Source organism: Lacerta agilis, chromosome 2 (genome assembly GCF_009819535.1).
Source record: "Lacerta agilis isolate rLacAgi1 chromosome 2, rLacAgi1.pri, whole genome shotgun sequence".
Taxonomy (NCBI): domain Eukaryota; kingdom Metazoa; phylum Chordata; class Lepidosauria; order Squamata; family Lacertidae; genus Lacerta; species Lacerta agilis.
This window is the reverse complement of record NC_046313.1, coordinates 72,636,004-72,654,235: the sequence shown is the minus strand read 5'-3', so window position 1 is coordinate 72,654,235 and position 18,232 is coordinate 72,636,004. Positions and strand designations below refer to the sequence as shown.

Here is an 18,232-nt window from a genome sequence, read left to right as displayed (position 1 = left end):
TCTGGTGAACATGGCAGAGATTTCAAAACGAGGCATCACTTGAAGATGTCAGCCAAGCCTGAGACTTGTTGGCATCAGTCTTTCTACAAGTAATGTTATCATATGAATTATGTCGTCAAAGGACATCTCTGCATTTTATAGATAGGGAAAAGACACCAGTAACATAGACAGATGTGAATTCTCTCTGCCTCTCACGACCAGCCACCCACTGAGGATGCTGTCTCCCCTTTCCAGGATTGTATCCTGGATTAATTACTATCAATCTCCTTTGGCACTAGAAGGAAGACAAAGTATCTCAGTCTTGTGTCTAAGTGCTTGGCAATCAAGAATGTGAAACAAAGGGTCTTTTGTCTAATGTAAATAACATTTCTTTATTCTTGTTGCCAAGGAGAAAAACACAAGAAAACAATTATATATTGGCCTCAAGTGCTTGCTGAATTGCTTCTTTTCAACACATTTGGAATAAAATCAGATTTTTAATAGGGAACAGTTCCTTGTAAAATACTCTGCTTGTCGGTTAATGACTGAATCCACCAATTCAGGACGTAACTGTTGCAATGTTTTACAAGGCTTACCAAGGTCAATCAGCACTCACCTATAAATAATGCCTTTGCTATGAAGAAATTGTAGGCCACACAGTATTTCAGCTCCATAAAACCTGAAACACAGTAAAAACACTTTAAATGGAGGGATTAATTTAAATAAAGTAGGGGCCTACTGATGATGTAGTACTTCATTTTCTTTTGGTCACTTTTTCAGAAACCTCTCACTTTTCCCCTAGCCACTAAAGGCTGGAGAGTTTGTCTAACACCCTAGGATACAGCTTAAGTTGGAAAAGGCTAATCCTAAATCAACTCCTTCCACAAGTATACAGTGGTACCTCAGGTTGCGGACACGATCTGTTCTGGGGTGCCGTTCGCATCCCGAGTGGCAATATTGCGCTTCTGCGCATGTGGCAAAACCCAGAAGTAAACACTTCCAGGTTTGCTGTGTTTGTAACCCACGCCGTTCGCAACCCGCAGTGAACGCAACCCGAGGTACGACTGTACTTCTTGGAAATCTAATTGTTCCCTTTAATACCTTGGCAAAACTGAGCAAGGCAACAGTACCTTAAAGCTAAGCATTTGTGGAGGTGCAACAATCTGTGATATGAGTAGAACACCTGCTGTTATGTTGCATAGGTGCAGAAGCTAAAAGCACAACCCATCTTAAACAGAAGGGCAGTTTTAGAATCGGGCACACAAACCTTGCCACAACATTATGTTATCAACACTTACGTAGCTCTGAAAAGATCAAAGCGGCCTTTGTCCTGTATATGGAACATTAGGTCTCCACCATTAAGGAATTCCATAACGAAAAACAGATGGTCCTGTTTACAAACAGGAAAGAACACAACATTAGCTTACTGATGTCACTATATACACAGTATGAACATGTTGTTCTTCAAGTGAGTCGAGTCATATATTGGTGGCAGCCTCTGGCTGGAAATCTTAACAAGAAGCGTCAGACGTTTATTGATGTAGAAAACTTGTACGACACCCTTCCAATGCATGTGCATTGCTCATGAAGGCTGACAACAATTAAGCACAAGACCATTCCACAAAAGCCGTAAAAACAGCAGCAGACGACAACTTTAAAAACGAGGTTCTGCTGTGTAAAGATCATCTGCCTGGCATGACAAATACTAATTGGAACAAGGAAGTTTTAATTAGTCAGTGAAAAACAGTTAAGAGAGGGGCCCAGAAAGCAATAACATGAGAGCATTGGTGGATTTCACCAATGACCCACGTATCCAAGCATCCTCCCCTCACACTGCCCAACCAGATGCCTATAATTTCTAACCATATATTTGTGTGGTGCTGGTACTACTGTTGCGTCCCACCTTAGGTTAGGCTGCAACCCAGGAATGGGCCCCAACATATGAGCTCAAGTCCAATGGTGTCCATTATTTGTTTAATGGAAAAAATAATGCAGAGCCTGCAAATGGATACTTAAGGAGTATGCAAGAAGACACACAGATGTAATTATATACTCTTTAAGCAATCATACTTTCTTCAAATAAGTCACCCACATATTTCACATTGCCAGTCACAGCAACAGCAAATTAAGGATTGCAGTGTACCTTTGTCTGAAAAGTGCAGTATAAATGAGTAAGAAATGGATTTTCCCATGCCAGTGCTAAGACCCGCTTTTCTACCATGGTGCATTCCACATCATCATCAATTAGCACCACATCCTTTTTCAAAGCCTTTACTGCAAAAAATTCATTCTTCCCTTTCAGTTCAGCAAGTAGTACCTGTAAAACAAAAGATTGCTTTGGGATGCAAATTATGCTTTAGAAGTTCACCAGATGATCATGCCCTGGATTTGCCCCTCTGTGCAACAGTGGAATTAGACCCGATCAGAGTGCTAACAACACAATACCCTGTGCTCAGGCAAAAAAAACCGTGTCATTTTGCAGCCTACAGTCATATCTGTTCATAAAAAGCAGAAAACAGTCTCATGGCGTCCTGAGCTAAGAACTGAGTGTGACTGAAGCCTTCATGGGTTAGAATAGACTTCAGGTACAGCAGGTGCTGCCTAGAGTTGGCCAACAGGCCATAAAAGTTTCCCCTCATACCTGGGATCGCCTTCCCAGAGTCAGGTCAAGCCAACCAGCGAAAAGGCAGAGCGCTAGGCATTGTTTCATTTCACAGCAAATGTCAATTAAAAGCCACAATAAAGCCACATCTGGAGGTGGGGGGATGTTCCACAACACCTTTCCTCACAGCCACTGAAGGTCCCAAGCACCTGCTGCCTTGAGTCTTAGCCCCCCGGTCCCACTTCGCTGGTGGCCTGAAGAATCACATGGATCACTTTCTCTCCCCCACACCATATAAGGCATTCTAGCAACATACAACCAGCAGCTGGGCAGTTGTTTATATATGTAAAGAAAATCATGCCCTACCAGTTACCTACCTTTCCGAAGCTTCCTTTCCCAAGAACTTTGTGGAATACAAAACTGTCTATGTTGAATTTCCTCCTACCAGATGGTCGTGACAGTGAACGTCCCTCCCAAAGCTTATCATACTCACTATTATCTGTAAAAAGCAAAACGCGAATTTTTCTATTAGGACCAGGGAGCTTCTCTCTCTTCTCCCTAAATGGCATGCTATTCTATGACTCTATGAAGTGTTGCTGTATCACTGGCCATTCCATAAATCTGCTCCTGTCACTAGAGTGAAGGACGGAGGGAATGTATGCTGTAATGCATGTGCATGTATGCATGGAATTGTAAGTTCAAATTCCATGCAGGCATGAATTCAAAACGAATTCAAAACATCAGAATTGCCTTATACACACACAGTTCTCGACTGGGTTCTTAACTAGAGGCTTTAATCACTGAAGTTTAGGGAAGGTGTTAGATTTCTGCCTACACTGCTTACAGGGGCATGGAAGGGGGCAGATTTTATTTAGATAATTGTTATGCCACCCTTCAGGCATAAAATAAAAGTATACAAACAATAAAAACAGAAAGAAAAGATCTGGCAGAAAAGCGAAAGCCATTCATAATAATAAACCAGGGTTAATAAACCAAGGCTAGCCTGCTCATGAGGCTTGGTGAGGCAGTTGTCTCAGGTGGAAAGCTGGTGGTCCTTTCGGTACCAAGCCAAAGGTGATTTCACAGACGAGGAGATTCTGAAAAACTATTCCCCCACCAACAAAAGTTCTAATCAGATTGAATTATAGTTGAATTAAGTTGAGAGCTCTCCACAGTCTTTGTCCATGAATTAAGGCTCTCAGCTACAAGGTAGGGTGCTGCAGTTACATGTGAAGAAGAAGTGTTGTGCATAAGTCATTACTTCTTGTCCATGTCTTTGCATAATTACTTTAAGAATAAACCATGAAACCAAGCCACAAAATATTGTTTGTACTATATGGGTATTGACAAGTTTTAAATTAACGTGTTAACTGTTAGAATTATGCATTCACAATAAAGAAAAAATGTTTTTCACCTGTTGCATCTCCACTCGATTTATGTTTTTTATCAAAATCCTGGTAAATTCCAACACTTTCTACTGACCCAGATTCAGATTTTCTGGAAGATTTCTGAAAAGAAACAATGAAAATTCAGAATTACTTTATAATTAAATTAAGAAATGATTGCTTTTCACAAAAATAGCCAGGCTAAATATTAGTACATTGTTTGGCATGATGTAAGGCGTTTTCTCATGTAATATGAGTAGTATGTGTAGAAGAAGATTTTAATGGAGGATTTTAATTTTCTACTGGGTTTGTTGTCTTATTTTACCAGAGCAGATTGCACACGACCAAAACTGGGGACACACAAATACAGAGAATGGGCACCTGATGATGTGAAACATGCATGTGCCAGAATTGTGTACATGAATATTTACACCAAGAGTCTTTTTGTGAATGCAAATTACATGCAAAGTAGCAAACCTATGTACTCTGCACATGATGCTTGTAGACACAGTTGTCACATTAGGAATTCATGGTTACCAAGCTGCTAAATCTGACAGTTTGTGAAACAGTGTCTCTTGTCACCAAAAGCTTCTCCCACATCCCCATCGTCAGCTATGAAAACTGGAAATGGACTACAGATTCTTATTTTAAACATTCGAACATATGACTTGAATGTCAAGAAATCTGCATTTCTAGAGACAGAGGCTGTGTTCAGTTGTCACGTTTCCAGTTTTCCAAATCAGTTTGGAGGATTGTGAATCAGTTCTGTGCCTGCGTGCTTTTCCTATTTTGCAACCCTAGTCTGAAAAACTTGCTTACACCACTTGGTTGGTTTGGATGAAATGGCAGACTGTGACTTGATTAAACCAGAGAATGTTCTACAAAATTCTGCTCGTGAGGATAGGGGAGAAGGAGATATTGTGTAACATAGGGTTTGTCCCTGATCCACCAGATGTCCGAATGCAGCCGCAGAGTGACCACAGATGCACATTTACCAAGTGCCAATTTGCAATGAGGCATTTGTAAGCACTTTAGCTGTTCATCTGAACCTCTTGCTAAATATTGAGGAAAATCTTACCACAATTCTGCACTTCACCTGAAATCCAAGTAAGCGAGGGAGTGGTAATATCCCCATCACTTAAAAGGGTAAACTGGATGTCAATATTACTAAGTCGTTATACATATGATATGGAATTTATCACTTGGAAATTATCATTTTTATTGACTATTAGATCATAAAATATGATATGAGGAAAAGGACTAAGCAGCATACCTGACTAACTTGAGTTAAAGCTTCTGCCAATAATTTCTGATTGATTCCACAGAGATTTGCCACTTTCTTCTGACATTTGTGGTGCACATTCATTCCACATTCTGAAGAAATACAGTTATGAACAGCATCAGCATAATGCAATTTATAAGCACAATTGATGAATCTACCATTTTTACTGTTATCAGTTTGCTCACTGGGTCCTTTAACCGAACTGAGATCTGTGTTTTACCTTTTCCCTATTTTTACTCTCAGTATTAAAAAGGAGCAAACATTACTACATAAATGGAGAAAACAAGAACAGCATTTGGTTTGGAGATCATCTATTTCTTTTCACTTGTGAACACAGTTGAAGGTTGTCATGTTGTTGGTTTTTTAAAAAATATTAGTACATTGTTTGGCATGATGTAAGGCATTTTCTCATGTAATATGAGTAGTATGTGTAGAAGAAGAAGAATGGAGGATTTTAATTTTCCACTGGGTTTGTTGTCTTATTTTATTTTATTTTAAAAACCTTTAAAAACACGAACCATGCACATACTTTTCTGTTTAACTCTTACATACAAGCATATACAGTGGTACCTCCGGTTGCGAATGGGATCCGTTCCAGAGGTCCAGCTGGATTCTGAGGTTTTGCAACCGGAGAAGAAGTGGTAGACCTCTTCTATGCATGTGCGCGGGGCGAAACACTTCCGGGTTTGCCTCTTTCACAACCTGAAGTTTATGTTAGCTAAGGGTAACGTAAGCCGAGGTGCTACTGTAATCACAGAACTGATCCCTTCCCTCTTCAAAATTCCCCCTAGCACAGCTATTTTGCCCAAAATAATGTAATGGCCAAAAGAAACAGACTGTACCTTCACATTTTAATCCTTGCTTAACAAGTCCCCAGAGAAGACTACCACAATGATCACAGAAGGTAGGACTCATGTAGTTGTAAACTTTGAACCTGTGAGGCATATCAATGTGGAAGCGCTCCTTCTGAAACTGAAGACACGTTTATGTTGGGGGGGGGGAGTAAAAAAAGTATTTGGAAATTTCTCTCACACAAGATTTTCAAGGAGAGGGAACGAGAATCCATTATTTATCCAATCATGTAGTCAAAAAGTTGACACAAGCAATAAGTTGAAAAAAGTAAAAAATAATTCTAATTCATAGAATTTAACATATTAGACACTGCCCTTTTCACTGACCACACTAATATAACTCTGCCCACAAGAATCCTAAATAAAAACGTATTCTAAAATGTCCAAGAAAAACTCTCCATGGACAGTGTTGTGTGTATACTGTGCTTCTTTGTGCCTGAAAGGGCAAATTTGAAGCACAGTATACTGTCCACTCATTCACACACATTGCGTTTCTTTAAAGCAGATATATCTGCAGCCACAAAATCTAGGAAAACATCAATACATGTGGGAAATGACAGGTGAGCCAATGAATAGAGTTTTTGAGCAAGTCAAGAAGAATGCCTTTATTCTGACAAATTATGCAAATCTAGGAAGCATATGCATGTTTAATCTACACAACTCTGTACTGGGGCATTCAGCACAGCAGGAAATCATTTTGCATACCATTTCAATAAATATTTTGCATAGTGTTGAACTAGTCTCACTGAGATCACTGAAGAAAGTGATCTCCAACCTCAGAGAGTTATGTCTGATGTTGGATCACCACTGCAGGGTGATGGGAGTTGCAGTCCAACAACATTTGGAGAGCCTCAGTCCCATCAGGGACTGTTATTTTTTTATCAGTCGATTTCAGAAATATCTATCTTTTTGCCTAACCACCAATCGTTGGAGATTCTGAGTCCAACATCTTGTGACACATAGCTGTGTTCGCCAAGTACAAACTACATGTTACACTCATTGCTGTTGGGCTTTCAACTCCCATCAGGTCCAGACAGTTCAGGGATGGAGTCCCACAACACCTGAAGAGGAACAGGTTCCTTATTCCTGAGTTAAAATTTAGAAATAGTCCGTTTTTATAAGGTTCTTCCATTATAGCCTTTTGACTAATCAGATAAATGGTTTTTTTTTTTTTGGTCTCTTTAAACTCAGGAACTTCTTTGTGCTTGGTCAGACAGGCTTAGGATTGCACAAATCCCTTTCTCCCAAGGTAAGGGAACAAGATTGCATGGTTCTTTAAAGACTTAAAAAAAATTCTCTAGGGCATTTTGGATAATTTCTGCTGAACTGCAGGACCTGGACAAAAAGACAAAACTTTAAACTGAACTGCTATTTGCTTAGCTGCTCAGACCCACATGTTGTCTTTTCTTGCCTTCCCACTTGCAAAAAATAAATCCCATTCAAGATCTCCGATAACTTGATTCTTAAGAAACAAAACAATAGGCAAAAGTAAATAAGCATGCCAAATTTATATATGTGAAAAGTACATATCTGGTTTTCTTTACCGCTGCATGTCTTTTCTTTTTCTTTTCTTTTTTGTACACACAAGACATACTGCGGTTAATGAATATATAAAACTTTTTATTACTTACCATTGTATCTCTGCTGTTTGCTGCAGTACCAGTACATCTCCCAATGATTTTATCAATGCATTTTTTGTGAATAGCAGCATTACATTCTTCAGAAGAGCAACAGGAATAGAAAGATACAGGCAGTTAAGTTTCATGGAAGGGGATATATATATAGTATTCTACACAAAAATGTTATTTTCTCTGATTTTCATTTATCAAGCATATTATAGTTACAACTTTATATACATCAGTAGAAATGATACATTGGAAAGCTTTTACTATTAGGGTTGAATTTTAAATATATCTGTTAGCATTTTAAGGTATTGCAAGATGCCTCATTGTTTATGTGTAACAAAAAAGGCCCTTTTGTTATCTGGAAAATGGCAGCCCAGCGTAATATGTTTTTTTTTTTAACCATACCACCATATCATAAAAAATCAAAGTAGTTTACAACAATGATCTCTTGATATAATAAAAAAGCTACATAAAATTTTAAACCAGTATCAATTAAGTACTACAGGAACATGTTTTCTTAATTGCCTGCATAAGCCTGTTAGCACAGAAATGTTTTCAGCAGGTGTTTTAAATGTTAAAACAAAAATGAATAATTAGGAACTGCTGCTATTTAATCTTATTTATTTATTCAGCTACTTCTATAGCACCCTTCACCCAAAATGGTCACAGGGTGGTTTGGAAACATAAGGTAACAAGATAAACAGAAACATTAAAATAACTCTCATTAACCACGTAACAGCATCATAAAAATGACTTAGATGATCAGCCTCTAAAAGCCTGGCTGAAAAAGCAGCGTTTCACCTGGCATCTAAAAGAATGGGTTACCTCTGGCGATTATCAACGATTTATACTACATCTACTAAAGTTTCTCACCGGCTATTACCACCCAAGAATAAAAGACAATGCAATCAACTTACGTCTACATTTATATCCCTGCTTGTTTAGGCCCCTGTAAAGGAAATGGGGGGGGGGGGGTTGTTAGTCACAAGCAAAACTTATAAAACATAATCTTCAGACATACAAGTTGTTTTATCAGCCCAGGGTCTTATTCAGAATATGCACCAGATCCCACTGAAATATATGAATCTTTCTTTCCCTAGAGAAGTCACAATACACTTTGGAAGTAGGGAAACATCAACCTGCTGTTGATACCTAGCTATGCATTTCAAAGTGGTCCCAGATGGGAGAAGCTGTCTTAGAAAATGGAGGCTGTACCCGAGTGGATGAGAGAGAATAACAGCCAAGCTGAAGAAGTCAGCTGTCACAAACTTTCAGAATACCGTATGGAATATTAACTGCACATCAGCAGAAGTGATTGGATTGGATTTCTAGATTTTGTAGAGATGCTTTTTTTTTTTTAAAGAGTTTGTGCATCTTGTATACCACTCTGATGGCTTCATGATGAGAAGCAGTGTATGAATTTGTCAAATAAATAAATTGTGGTTCTGATTGGGCGTTCTCCAAACGGGTGCCCTCTGGAGGTTTTGGGTGGAAGTTGCCGTCCAAAGTATCTGGAAGGCACAAGGTTTGGGAAGGTTGTTGATGAAATCCATCAGTGCTTGATACAGGGGTTGTTGCTGTTCTGACGTGGTTCTGAAGGTTCTTGGTTAAAGAAGCCCACTTAAGCCATCCTTGTAAACTGTTTAAAAAGCTCGTTTTCAGGTCAGAAAAAATTCACCTTCAGGGTTTCCGAGAGACAGAGTCACTCTATGGAAAACTAATGCTAGAGTAGTATCCAAGCTCACAGAAGAAAATGGTAAAACTGAATCCTTCAGTTCTTGCTCTAGGCCAGAGCTGTGTACAACATATAGATAAATAAAACACAGACAGTAGCTCTCACCACACAAAATCTTTACAGACAGAGCAAAATGTAGGTTGCCCAAAGAAGGTGGCAATGAACTCATGGTTTTTGATGTAGTGGATCTTGGCCTGTTTGATTGCTCCTCTCCTGTTCATAGTCACAGTTCCTTCATCTTCTCTCATTGACTGCTTGTTGTCTGGAAGCAAAGAAATGAAATAGTGGAACTGGTTGTATTTATAAAAGGAATACCGGTAATTGTTTCATGGTTTAGTTTAACAGGTACATTTTAACTTAGTGATAAAACACAATCACTAAAAAAAGAAGAGCACGTGCTTGTTCCTCTCCTTGGACTGTCTTCCAGCAAGTGCTGCTGCAGTAATATAAAAATTAAACGAACTGAAGATATGGAGCGTGTTAGAAAAACTCAGCAATATGCAAATTCTGTATCAGATAGCAGACACTCTAGCCACAACTACAGTGCTGGGGGAAAAGGCACAAATCCCCAACCTTCCCCCTATTTCCATGCTGACCACTAAAACTTAATGATCAGAACACATACACCCCTTTTTGCATTTTTTTTCCTGTTCCACCAAGGCACCCAAGACAGTTTACAATTCAAAATATTACCATGAGCAAAAAGGTACACAATATTTGCTGGCCAACTTCAACAACCAAACTACTGTGAAACTATACTTTTAAAAGGCTAAAATTGGATTAATGAACACATCATTTTTGTTTTATTCTGCTATAGAAATGCACTTTCAGTACACAAAGTGAAACCAAATGATTTTATTTAGGGCAGACTTAGGGAACCTGCACCCTGCCTGACTCACTATTCAGCTCTTGAGACACTCTCCAGCCGATACACACTTCGACTGCTTTTGCCTGGTGGCATTGTGTCATTGACTTATGCTTCTTGCTTGCCTGTGTAAACAATAGAAAAATGTGTATAGATATATTCACGTGTGCAGAAAGTCTCGATTTCTACACATGGCTGGAATGTTGCTTACTGCATACAGATAAGAATCACAGCCATTGCTCTGCTGCCCACTTTTGCTTCTGGTCCCACCCAATGCAGACATGCAAAAGATTCCCCACAAGTTTCTATGATCCTTGGGCTGAAAAAAGTTCTCCGCCCCCGATACAGAGAGATTGAAAGTCTGTGGAAGACAGAGGAGGAGAAAATAGAGGTGATGGAAATGCGAGCTAAAATCACTTGAAAATACAACCAAGAAGACTGGGCACAATTTTTGTTTTCATGTGCAAGGTGTTTGTAGTTAGGCAAGAATATGAAGAATGATGCTTGGATCCAAAACAACTTACTCTCAGTGTAGGGGGAGTAATGACATCACAGTGCCTGGCACTAGTATATGAAAAGAAGGGGGGTGTTTTAATAAGCATGATGGCGCTGCTTCAGGTAGTATTAGTTCAAACTGATGTAATTAGGAAATCATTTCTCTGTAAATACACAAGAGTAGTAGTTTTTTAAAAAGTGTTTTGTTCCCCTGCAGTTTTATTTTTAAGCAAATATTGCAGGACTTGACAAATGCACTGACTCAACAAGCAAAATTTGCCCCGGCTTCCCTCTGTTTGGTCTGCTATCCTTTCTCCCCCACATCTCCCTACTCCTTATTATCCCCACATGCACAAAACATGTACAGCACAGTGCCAAACTAATCTGGTTTTGCTGTGTGTAATGTATTCCTTTAGCAATAGGGGGGAAACAGTTAAATAGTGGATGTGTCTCAAAGACAAGGGGAAATCCCCTTTCTGACCTTTTCATTCTTTTGACACAAGTGTTGTTTCCTCTTGTGCAATGGAAAGCTAGAAACAACCTGAGGTTGATGAGTTTCACGTTAAAAGAGTACAGTATCAGTACATAGACAATAGACATCATTTTCTCTATGGCTTACTCAGCTTTAGCACTCTGTCTTTCTCAAAGTGAATGGAACAACAGCTAGTTTCTGTGAACTTTGAGGCCTGGAAGACAGGAGCAAGATACTAACCAGTACATTTGCAAGTCTGGAAAATTATTCCAGTGTTTCCTTAGTTTTTGTAATCTCAAACTGATCTCAATAAATATATGCTCCACTTAAATCTAGCAAATGCGTTTAGGACCAAGATAAAAGTCCAAGATGTTTAATTTCTCCATTGCAGCCCAGGAATTACAAAATTATCTGCTCTGGTGACACATTTTTTGGAACAATCCTGGTCCTCGAAGGTGTGCTTCCACTGTAACAAATTAACTGCAACATTCCTAGCAATTCCTGTGAGGCCCCAAATCCCCCTCTGCCTCCCTTACCCAGTGCTTTCTTCAGGCTCTTTCCCAAGCTGTTACAATTCAGAGCATAAAGAGTGATGTGGGCTGGAGTCTTGTAGAAGAGAAGACCAGCAGTTGATTACGGAGGAGCGGAAAGGCCCTGGATTAGGTGGAATGGCTGAATGCTTTGCAACAAGCCTGCCTGAAGATTAGGGGATGAGAGCTGAATGCCAGTAGGGATCCGTGTGCTGAAAGGAAGGATACCGCTTCCCTAAGTTTTTCTTTTTAATCATTTACAAATGTATGCATCAAGTATATAAAAGGTACATCTGAAAAAGAACATCAACACAGAGCAGAAGTAGGAAAAGTAAGGGTGTCAGGGAAAGAAGAAGTGACAGACAGCTCTGTTGCAAAGGAAGGAAGTAACAGGGGGAACTGCAGCTACTCGTCAAAATTAGATTTTGTATGTGGCTCATAACATTTGAAACTTATAAAATGCTTCTGAAATGCCAATGGGGTGTGTGTGTGTGTGTGTGTGTGTGTGTGTATGCAAAAATGATGCTCTATTTAAAAATAAATTACTAGAATTAGAAAGAGAACCGTTTTTGAAGCAACCAGTCAATTCATCTGGTTGGTAACCAGATGAATCATATAATTGTAGAGTTCGATAGAAGGGTCATCTAGTACAACCCCCTGAAATGCAGGAATCTCAACACTCTGTTCCCCATCCTGTTTGAAACCATACTGGAGCCTGCTTAGCTTTGCAAACTGTACTAGCAGTTTTACTGCTGCACCACTGGCCTTTCAATAAAGGGAGTTTAAGTCAAAGGAGTGGCAAAATTTCTCTCTCTCCCAACATTGAGATGTTTTATTTTCCACATTTTTAAAGAAACTTTTTTTTACAATACATCCACATATACACCTCAGGAAACTGATGTAATACTAGATGCTGCTGGAAGTTGCATGTATTTGCTAACATCACAAAGCATCACTTCCCCTTTAGTAAAGTGAGTGCTTTGTATGTAATACACTGACTGCACTCTACACATAATGCTAAGCCACATTTTAGCGCTATGCAAATGAGATGCAGAACGCAATGCATTGGGCTCACATGCTCTTCCCTTTGACGGCTTGTCATGTTATATGGAAGAGGAACTCAGACTTACAATGAATTTAAGGAAGCTTCAAAACAAGCCCACAGGTTTGAAGGTGGCTTGTGTTGAAACTTCCCAGAGTTTAAGGCAGGATTTCTGGTTCACAAAACATGACACTAATGTGAAAGGGACACTAATGACTGCAGAAATCCTCCTGCTGGTCATGAGGGAGGAGGAGAGGGAAAGGAAAGTGGCAGCTCATCTAGAATTAAACAATGGTGTAGCGTCATGTATGAATGCAAGGCACCAAAAAGGTTTGCATAACGCTGTTCTAGGAAGAGCGTAGGAGCAGATTCCTGCATACTTGGGGAGATGGATTCCTGAGGTATGCAGGAAAAAAGATAATACTGAGCTGCCCAAAGGCTGGCAAGAGCAGGGACTGTACATCAATTTCTCCTATAACTGAGACATCAGCTTTCATCCAGTCAGAAATGGGAGACTGGCTGAAGTGAATAAAGTGGCTTGGTGCTTGCTTCCCTTCAGTCTGGGAGCTTGGCCTCAATAATTCCCCCTGGCCATTTAAAAGATCACAAGGGAAGAAGAGGTATTGGAGGACATGCACAGAATTCCCCCACCCTCATAGGCATTCTGAAGCCCAGGTGGGCTACGGAATCGGTCGCCAGCACTATGGACCAATCCAGGAAAGGAGATCCGTGCTCAGAATTACGCATCTCCATGCATAGTCACTCATTGTGTCAGATGTTCATCCAAATGCACCAAAAAGTGCACAGGTAGTCTGTAAACACTACATTGTTTTCAATGGGATGCACATTCAGATCTGCATTTTGGATCCAATTTACAAACATAATTCCTGATCCACTAAGTGACACACCTAGCAGAAGTTGTCCTATATATAATCTGTTTAACTGCATCAAAGATAGGAAGCAACTGGAACAAAGTGGGAGGGAAAATTTCCCTTTTTGCCCTACCCCTCACCCTCCCTGCATTCTATTTTTATGAAGCCAAAAAGATGTAGACAACTTTTAGCAAAATCTTGCATTTTTAAAAAATGGAAATCTAAACTTCTTACACACTATTTAGGAAATTCTGCCGTGTACAGCAGTTCAAGTGATAGCAACTATCATGAAAACACTGTGGAAAGCTGTCAAAGCCTATAAATATTAGAACATGCCACCAAACTTTCACATCTTACCAAACAAAGGAAAAACCTTTGCTCAGACCTCTTGCACAGTTATCATTGAAATGAATGGGGTAGTGAATGAACAGTGCAAGAAAGCTACAATTCCCATTAAGAGTTTTATCAGATAGAAATATTGCCAGTTATTGCCATTTACTGTAGGTCCATTAAAAAGAAATTTAGCTATGGAAAACATGCATACGTACTAATACAATCTATAAATCACACAGAAATAGGCAACACCTTTCAGATAACTCTTTCCTACATTAACCTGCAGTTAATGAGCATTCAATTATCCATATAATCTTCCCCACCCACTGAAAGTGCTAAATACTTTGTTCCCTACTGAAACTACCTATTTTTCAAAGAAAGCAATTGACAAACCCTTCCGTTTTGTTGCTGAAGTCAGTGGCATAATTTCAGAAAGAGAAAACTATTCTTGCTGCCTCCAAAGCTGCTTAAGATACAGAGTGAGACACTCAGTACTAAAGTAAACCAACCACTGAGGTGCTAAGTTCTGTGACTGGATAAGGTCAGTAACTTCATTAAAATAAACAAAGAAATTGGCAACCAGTTCTGCTTCTTATAACCATCATTTTTATATGGGGGGGGGGAGAAGACTCATTTGTGGGACCCCAAGTCTAGCGTTCAACCACCTTCTACCCCTCAGTTCCAGGAATGATGGAATATTCTCTTTCTGCTTTCATATATATATGAAAGCATGGAAGCATGCCATTTTTGTTCAGTGTCAAGTGAATTGCTCTGTACATCATGAAACGATGGAAGGAAACTTTTCATATACCAATAGAGGCTTGGGTTAATAACATCTGGAGCATTGCTCTATCAGAATGCCTCACATACCATCAGCAACTAATCAAAGGCATCTCCAAAAAAGATACCTTTGAGACGATCTGGTCTTTCTTTTTCTCTTTTATTGAAGAGGAACAGAATATTTTAATGCCGCCATCATCACAGAGCTGTCTGTGGAGGGGATATATTGATTGAAAATGTATTGTATAGTAACTGTATTATAACTTTTGAATAAATGTCTTAATTTTTTTTTAATGAAATGTGTGCAGCAAGCTGCCTATACCACTGAATAGGTGAAGATCCTTAGCATGTAAGAGCTCCACGTGTGTATTGGAGATATGTGCAGGGAGCTCCTAGACAAGACGTATTGTGAAATTTCTTGTCATAAACTTGCATAATAAATTACAAATACTATATATGAGAATATTTTCTTATTTTTCTGCTTACACGTTCCCTTTCTTAATTTACCCCCACATTTGAAAACTAAGGCTACAACATTTAACTGATTAATTCATCAGCGAGGAACCTCTGGCTTGTGGACCCAGCAAAGGTCCTAATTGGGCACACAAGGTAGTTTCCCCCAAGACATGCCCACCTGCCCCACATATAGGGGCAAGTAAAGATGTGGCCTCTTGTAGTCCATATGCAAACCATATGACCATCATTGCCTGCAATCCCCTAAGGCTTTGCCTGCATAGTCAGAAATCAAACCATGAAGGCATTGGAAGCAGGCTTTACAGGTGCCTGCAACCCCTTGAGAATTTATTTGCCCACGTCATTTGCGATCAAACCAAGTGGGCAAAAGAATACACTTCACAGGAGATCATGGTGGCCTCAGGTGACTGACAAGTAAAAGATGAGCTTTTGGTAGTTCACCCACTGAAAATTCACCAAACTAGTGAGCTTTCAGTGCTGATGCAACACCTTTTCCCTGGAAGCAAAACACTGGTTTATTTAAACTGGGCATAGTATGCAAATGTCTCAACCAATGTTGCTCCAGTCCTGCCAGGCCCCAAGAATCATTGGATTTTGTAATTCCTTGAGCAACCATGATGGGCTAAAATGAAGAGCAGCGGCAGAAATGTTCATACCCTGCGCAACCTCTTGAGGGTGGCAGAGGACCAAAGTGACTTCTTTTGCTGAAGCAAAGTGTCTGCCAGTGCACTTTCAGGTAACAAGAACACTTTGATAACAGGCTGAGGAACACCTGTGGTATAGAAGATGAATTTTCAGCAACGCTTATGAAGAAGAAGCTTCTGAGTTTGTGTGCCATATGACCTCTACACAATAAAAGGGGTGAATAAGGTGGCTAAGAGTCCATATCAGCTGGCCTCTCACCACATCCTATGGCCAGTCACCCACCCATCAATGTCCATGCACACATCAGAAGGGTATCTACACTCATTTATGTGCAAGCTTGAAAAGTACCTTATATTGACTTACATCATCGTTCCACCTAGCTCAGCTTTCTCTGCAATGAATGGAAGTAGCTCACCAGGTTTTCACACATTGCCAGCCCGACTTGGAGATTTGGGTGGGTGAATTTGGGACCCTCTGCATGAAAAGCAAATGCTCTACCACTGAGCAATCGCCCTTTGCCTATTCCCCCTTGCATGGAGGAATGCTCATGTGAGTATGTGCACAAAGCCTCTTCTCACACGTTTGACTTGGGTGAGGCAAAGGAGCACACACTCTTCCCCTGGCAGCCCTCTGAGATGCCCTTTTTCTGAGGGTTGGGGAACCTCCCATTCGATCTGGGAAGATCTCTCCTTCCTCAGCTCCCATGCCACAACTCACTCCATTCCATAGGCTTTCCCAAGAGGCTCTTCAGGGGACTTAGGAGGCTGCTGGAGGGAAGGAGGAGCAGGGAAGTCACCTTCCATTCTCACATCTCTGGATCCAAGCTAACATGTCATCGAATTTAAAGTTAATGTTTACTATATATTGGATAATAATAATAATATTGAAGAATAATAACATTAATATTCACAAATTTCCTTACCTCCATCTTCTAGAAAATATTGTACAGACATCAATACTTTCCCTTGAGGTTGCAAGTCAAGCTAAGAAGAACAAAATCAACAAATTACATTCCAGTTACACTAAAATTCCTGCAACCATCTTGTTCCACATTCTGAAAATATCACATGCAGAGGAGCAAGTCACAGTTGAAGACTACTTTCCTTCTCTCACACATCTATTTCACAATGACAACAGTGTTGATACTGTTAGTTTCTTACTGGTAATTATTATGGAGTCACCCCACATTTCATTTATCATCAGCTGAACAGAAACAATAAAACCCTACAAGGATTGTCTAGCTGTATGGAAGTTCCACATCATTTGCATTAACCCAAATACCACTGATTCCCACAGTTTCCCACTAACAGCCTCTCTAAATAAGCAGAACATCATTTGAGTTTTGCCCAAATTGATGTACTACCAGGTTACAACGCCACCCACTGCTGGCAAATTCACTTTGCGGTAAATTATCAGCCTCAGATCCACTAGCCCACCAGCACTTCATCTGACAGATTAAAATCCTGAGGGCACATGTCACAATTGCAAGGCCCGTCAGTTTATCACATATAACCCTAATCTTTTCTCTATCCCAGTCAGGGATACAGAGCAAGGTTGTGGAAATACACACAGCAATGGCATCAAGGACATCAGGCACGTTGAAGAACACATTATGTTCCTTTTCTAAGGAACTAGACAAGGAGCATTCCCATTTTTTTGAGAACATGAAGTTCTGCTGAGAATAATCTTAACAAGTGCAAAATTCATATGCTATGAGCATGTGGTCCTTTAGAGATCTGGTTCTAAGCTGTATAGACAGTAGGGTAACACAGTACAAAATAATTAATCTCATGGTGTCATACTCACCCAGAATTCTGCTTTCCCATTGCCTTTCTTACATCTTTCAGCCAAAACAGAGACACCTACAGTCACCTCAGATAATGGCTCTTCTGCTGCTTTCATGAGAACAATCTGAATGACGCGGCCCTCATAAATGTGGGCATCAAATGAAGATTTCCAGTCTGGGTACATGGTGGGTTTCTTTTGAATCAAGGTTTTACCTCTCTCTGGAAATGCCACAGAAAAAGCATAAATGAAGAGTTGCCAGGAAAACACTAAATTTCACAATCACAACCAACGGACGATTTTAATTTTATTAAAACTGTAGCCAGGAAATAATCTCAACAATGTTAAGATAACAAGGGAGGATTTTTCAAAACACATCAACTGCAATAACAGCCAATGAACATTTAATAAGTCTTATTCTAGTCATTGTATAGATTGCTTTATCCCTAGGGTCCCCAGCCCATTGCCCCAATGGAGAAC

General features: G+C 39.9%; 1 protein-coding gene across 3 annotated transcripts in view; it reads right to left on the bottom strand.

Moving 5' to 3' along the window:
- Positions 1-18,232, bottom strand: part of PRKCD (protein kinase C delta) — a 56,436-nt gene that overhangs the window by 7,110 nt on the left and 31,094 nt on the right. For all 3 annotated transcript variants that reach the window (XM_033140742.1, XM_033140740.1, XM_033140741.1), the window contains exons 3-14: positions 17,774-17,973; positions 16,890-16,950; positions 9,565-9,721; positions 8,642-8,673; positions 7,731-7,816; positions 6,091-6,220; positions 5,240-5,340; positions 3,996-4,089; positions 2,959-3,080; positions 2,123-2,296; positions 1,278-1,369; positions 596-658 (exon numbers count right to left, since the gene is read on the bottom strand). In XM_033140742.1, the coding sequence (XP_032996633.1) occupies positions 596-658; positions 1,278-1,369; positions 2,123-2,296; positions 2,959-3,080; positions 3,996-4,089; positions 5,240-5,340; positions 6,091-6,220; positions 7,731-7,816; positions 8,642-8,673; positions 9,565-9,721; positions 16,890-16,950; positions 17,774-17,973 (1,312 nt within the window). The remainder of the gene's footprint in view (positions 1-595; positions 659-1,277; positions 1,370-2,122; positions 2,297-2,958; positions 3,081-3,995; positions 4,090-5,239; positions 5,341-6,090; positions 6,221-7,730; positions 7,817-8,641; positions 8,674-9,564; positions 9,722-16,889; positions 16,951-17,773; positions 17,974-18,232) is intronic.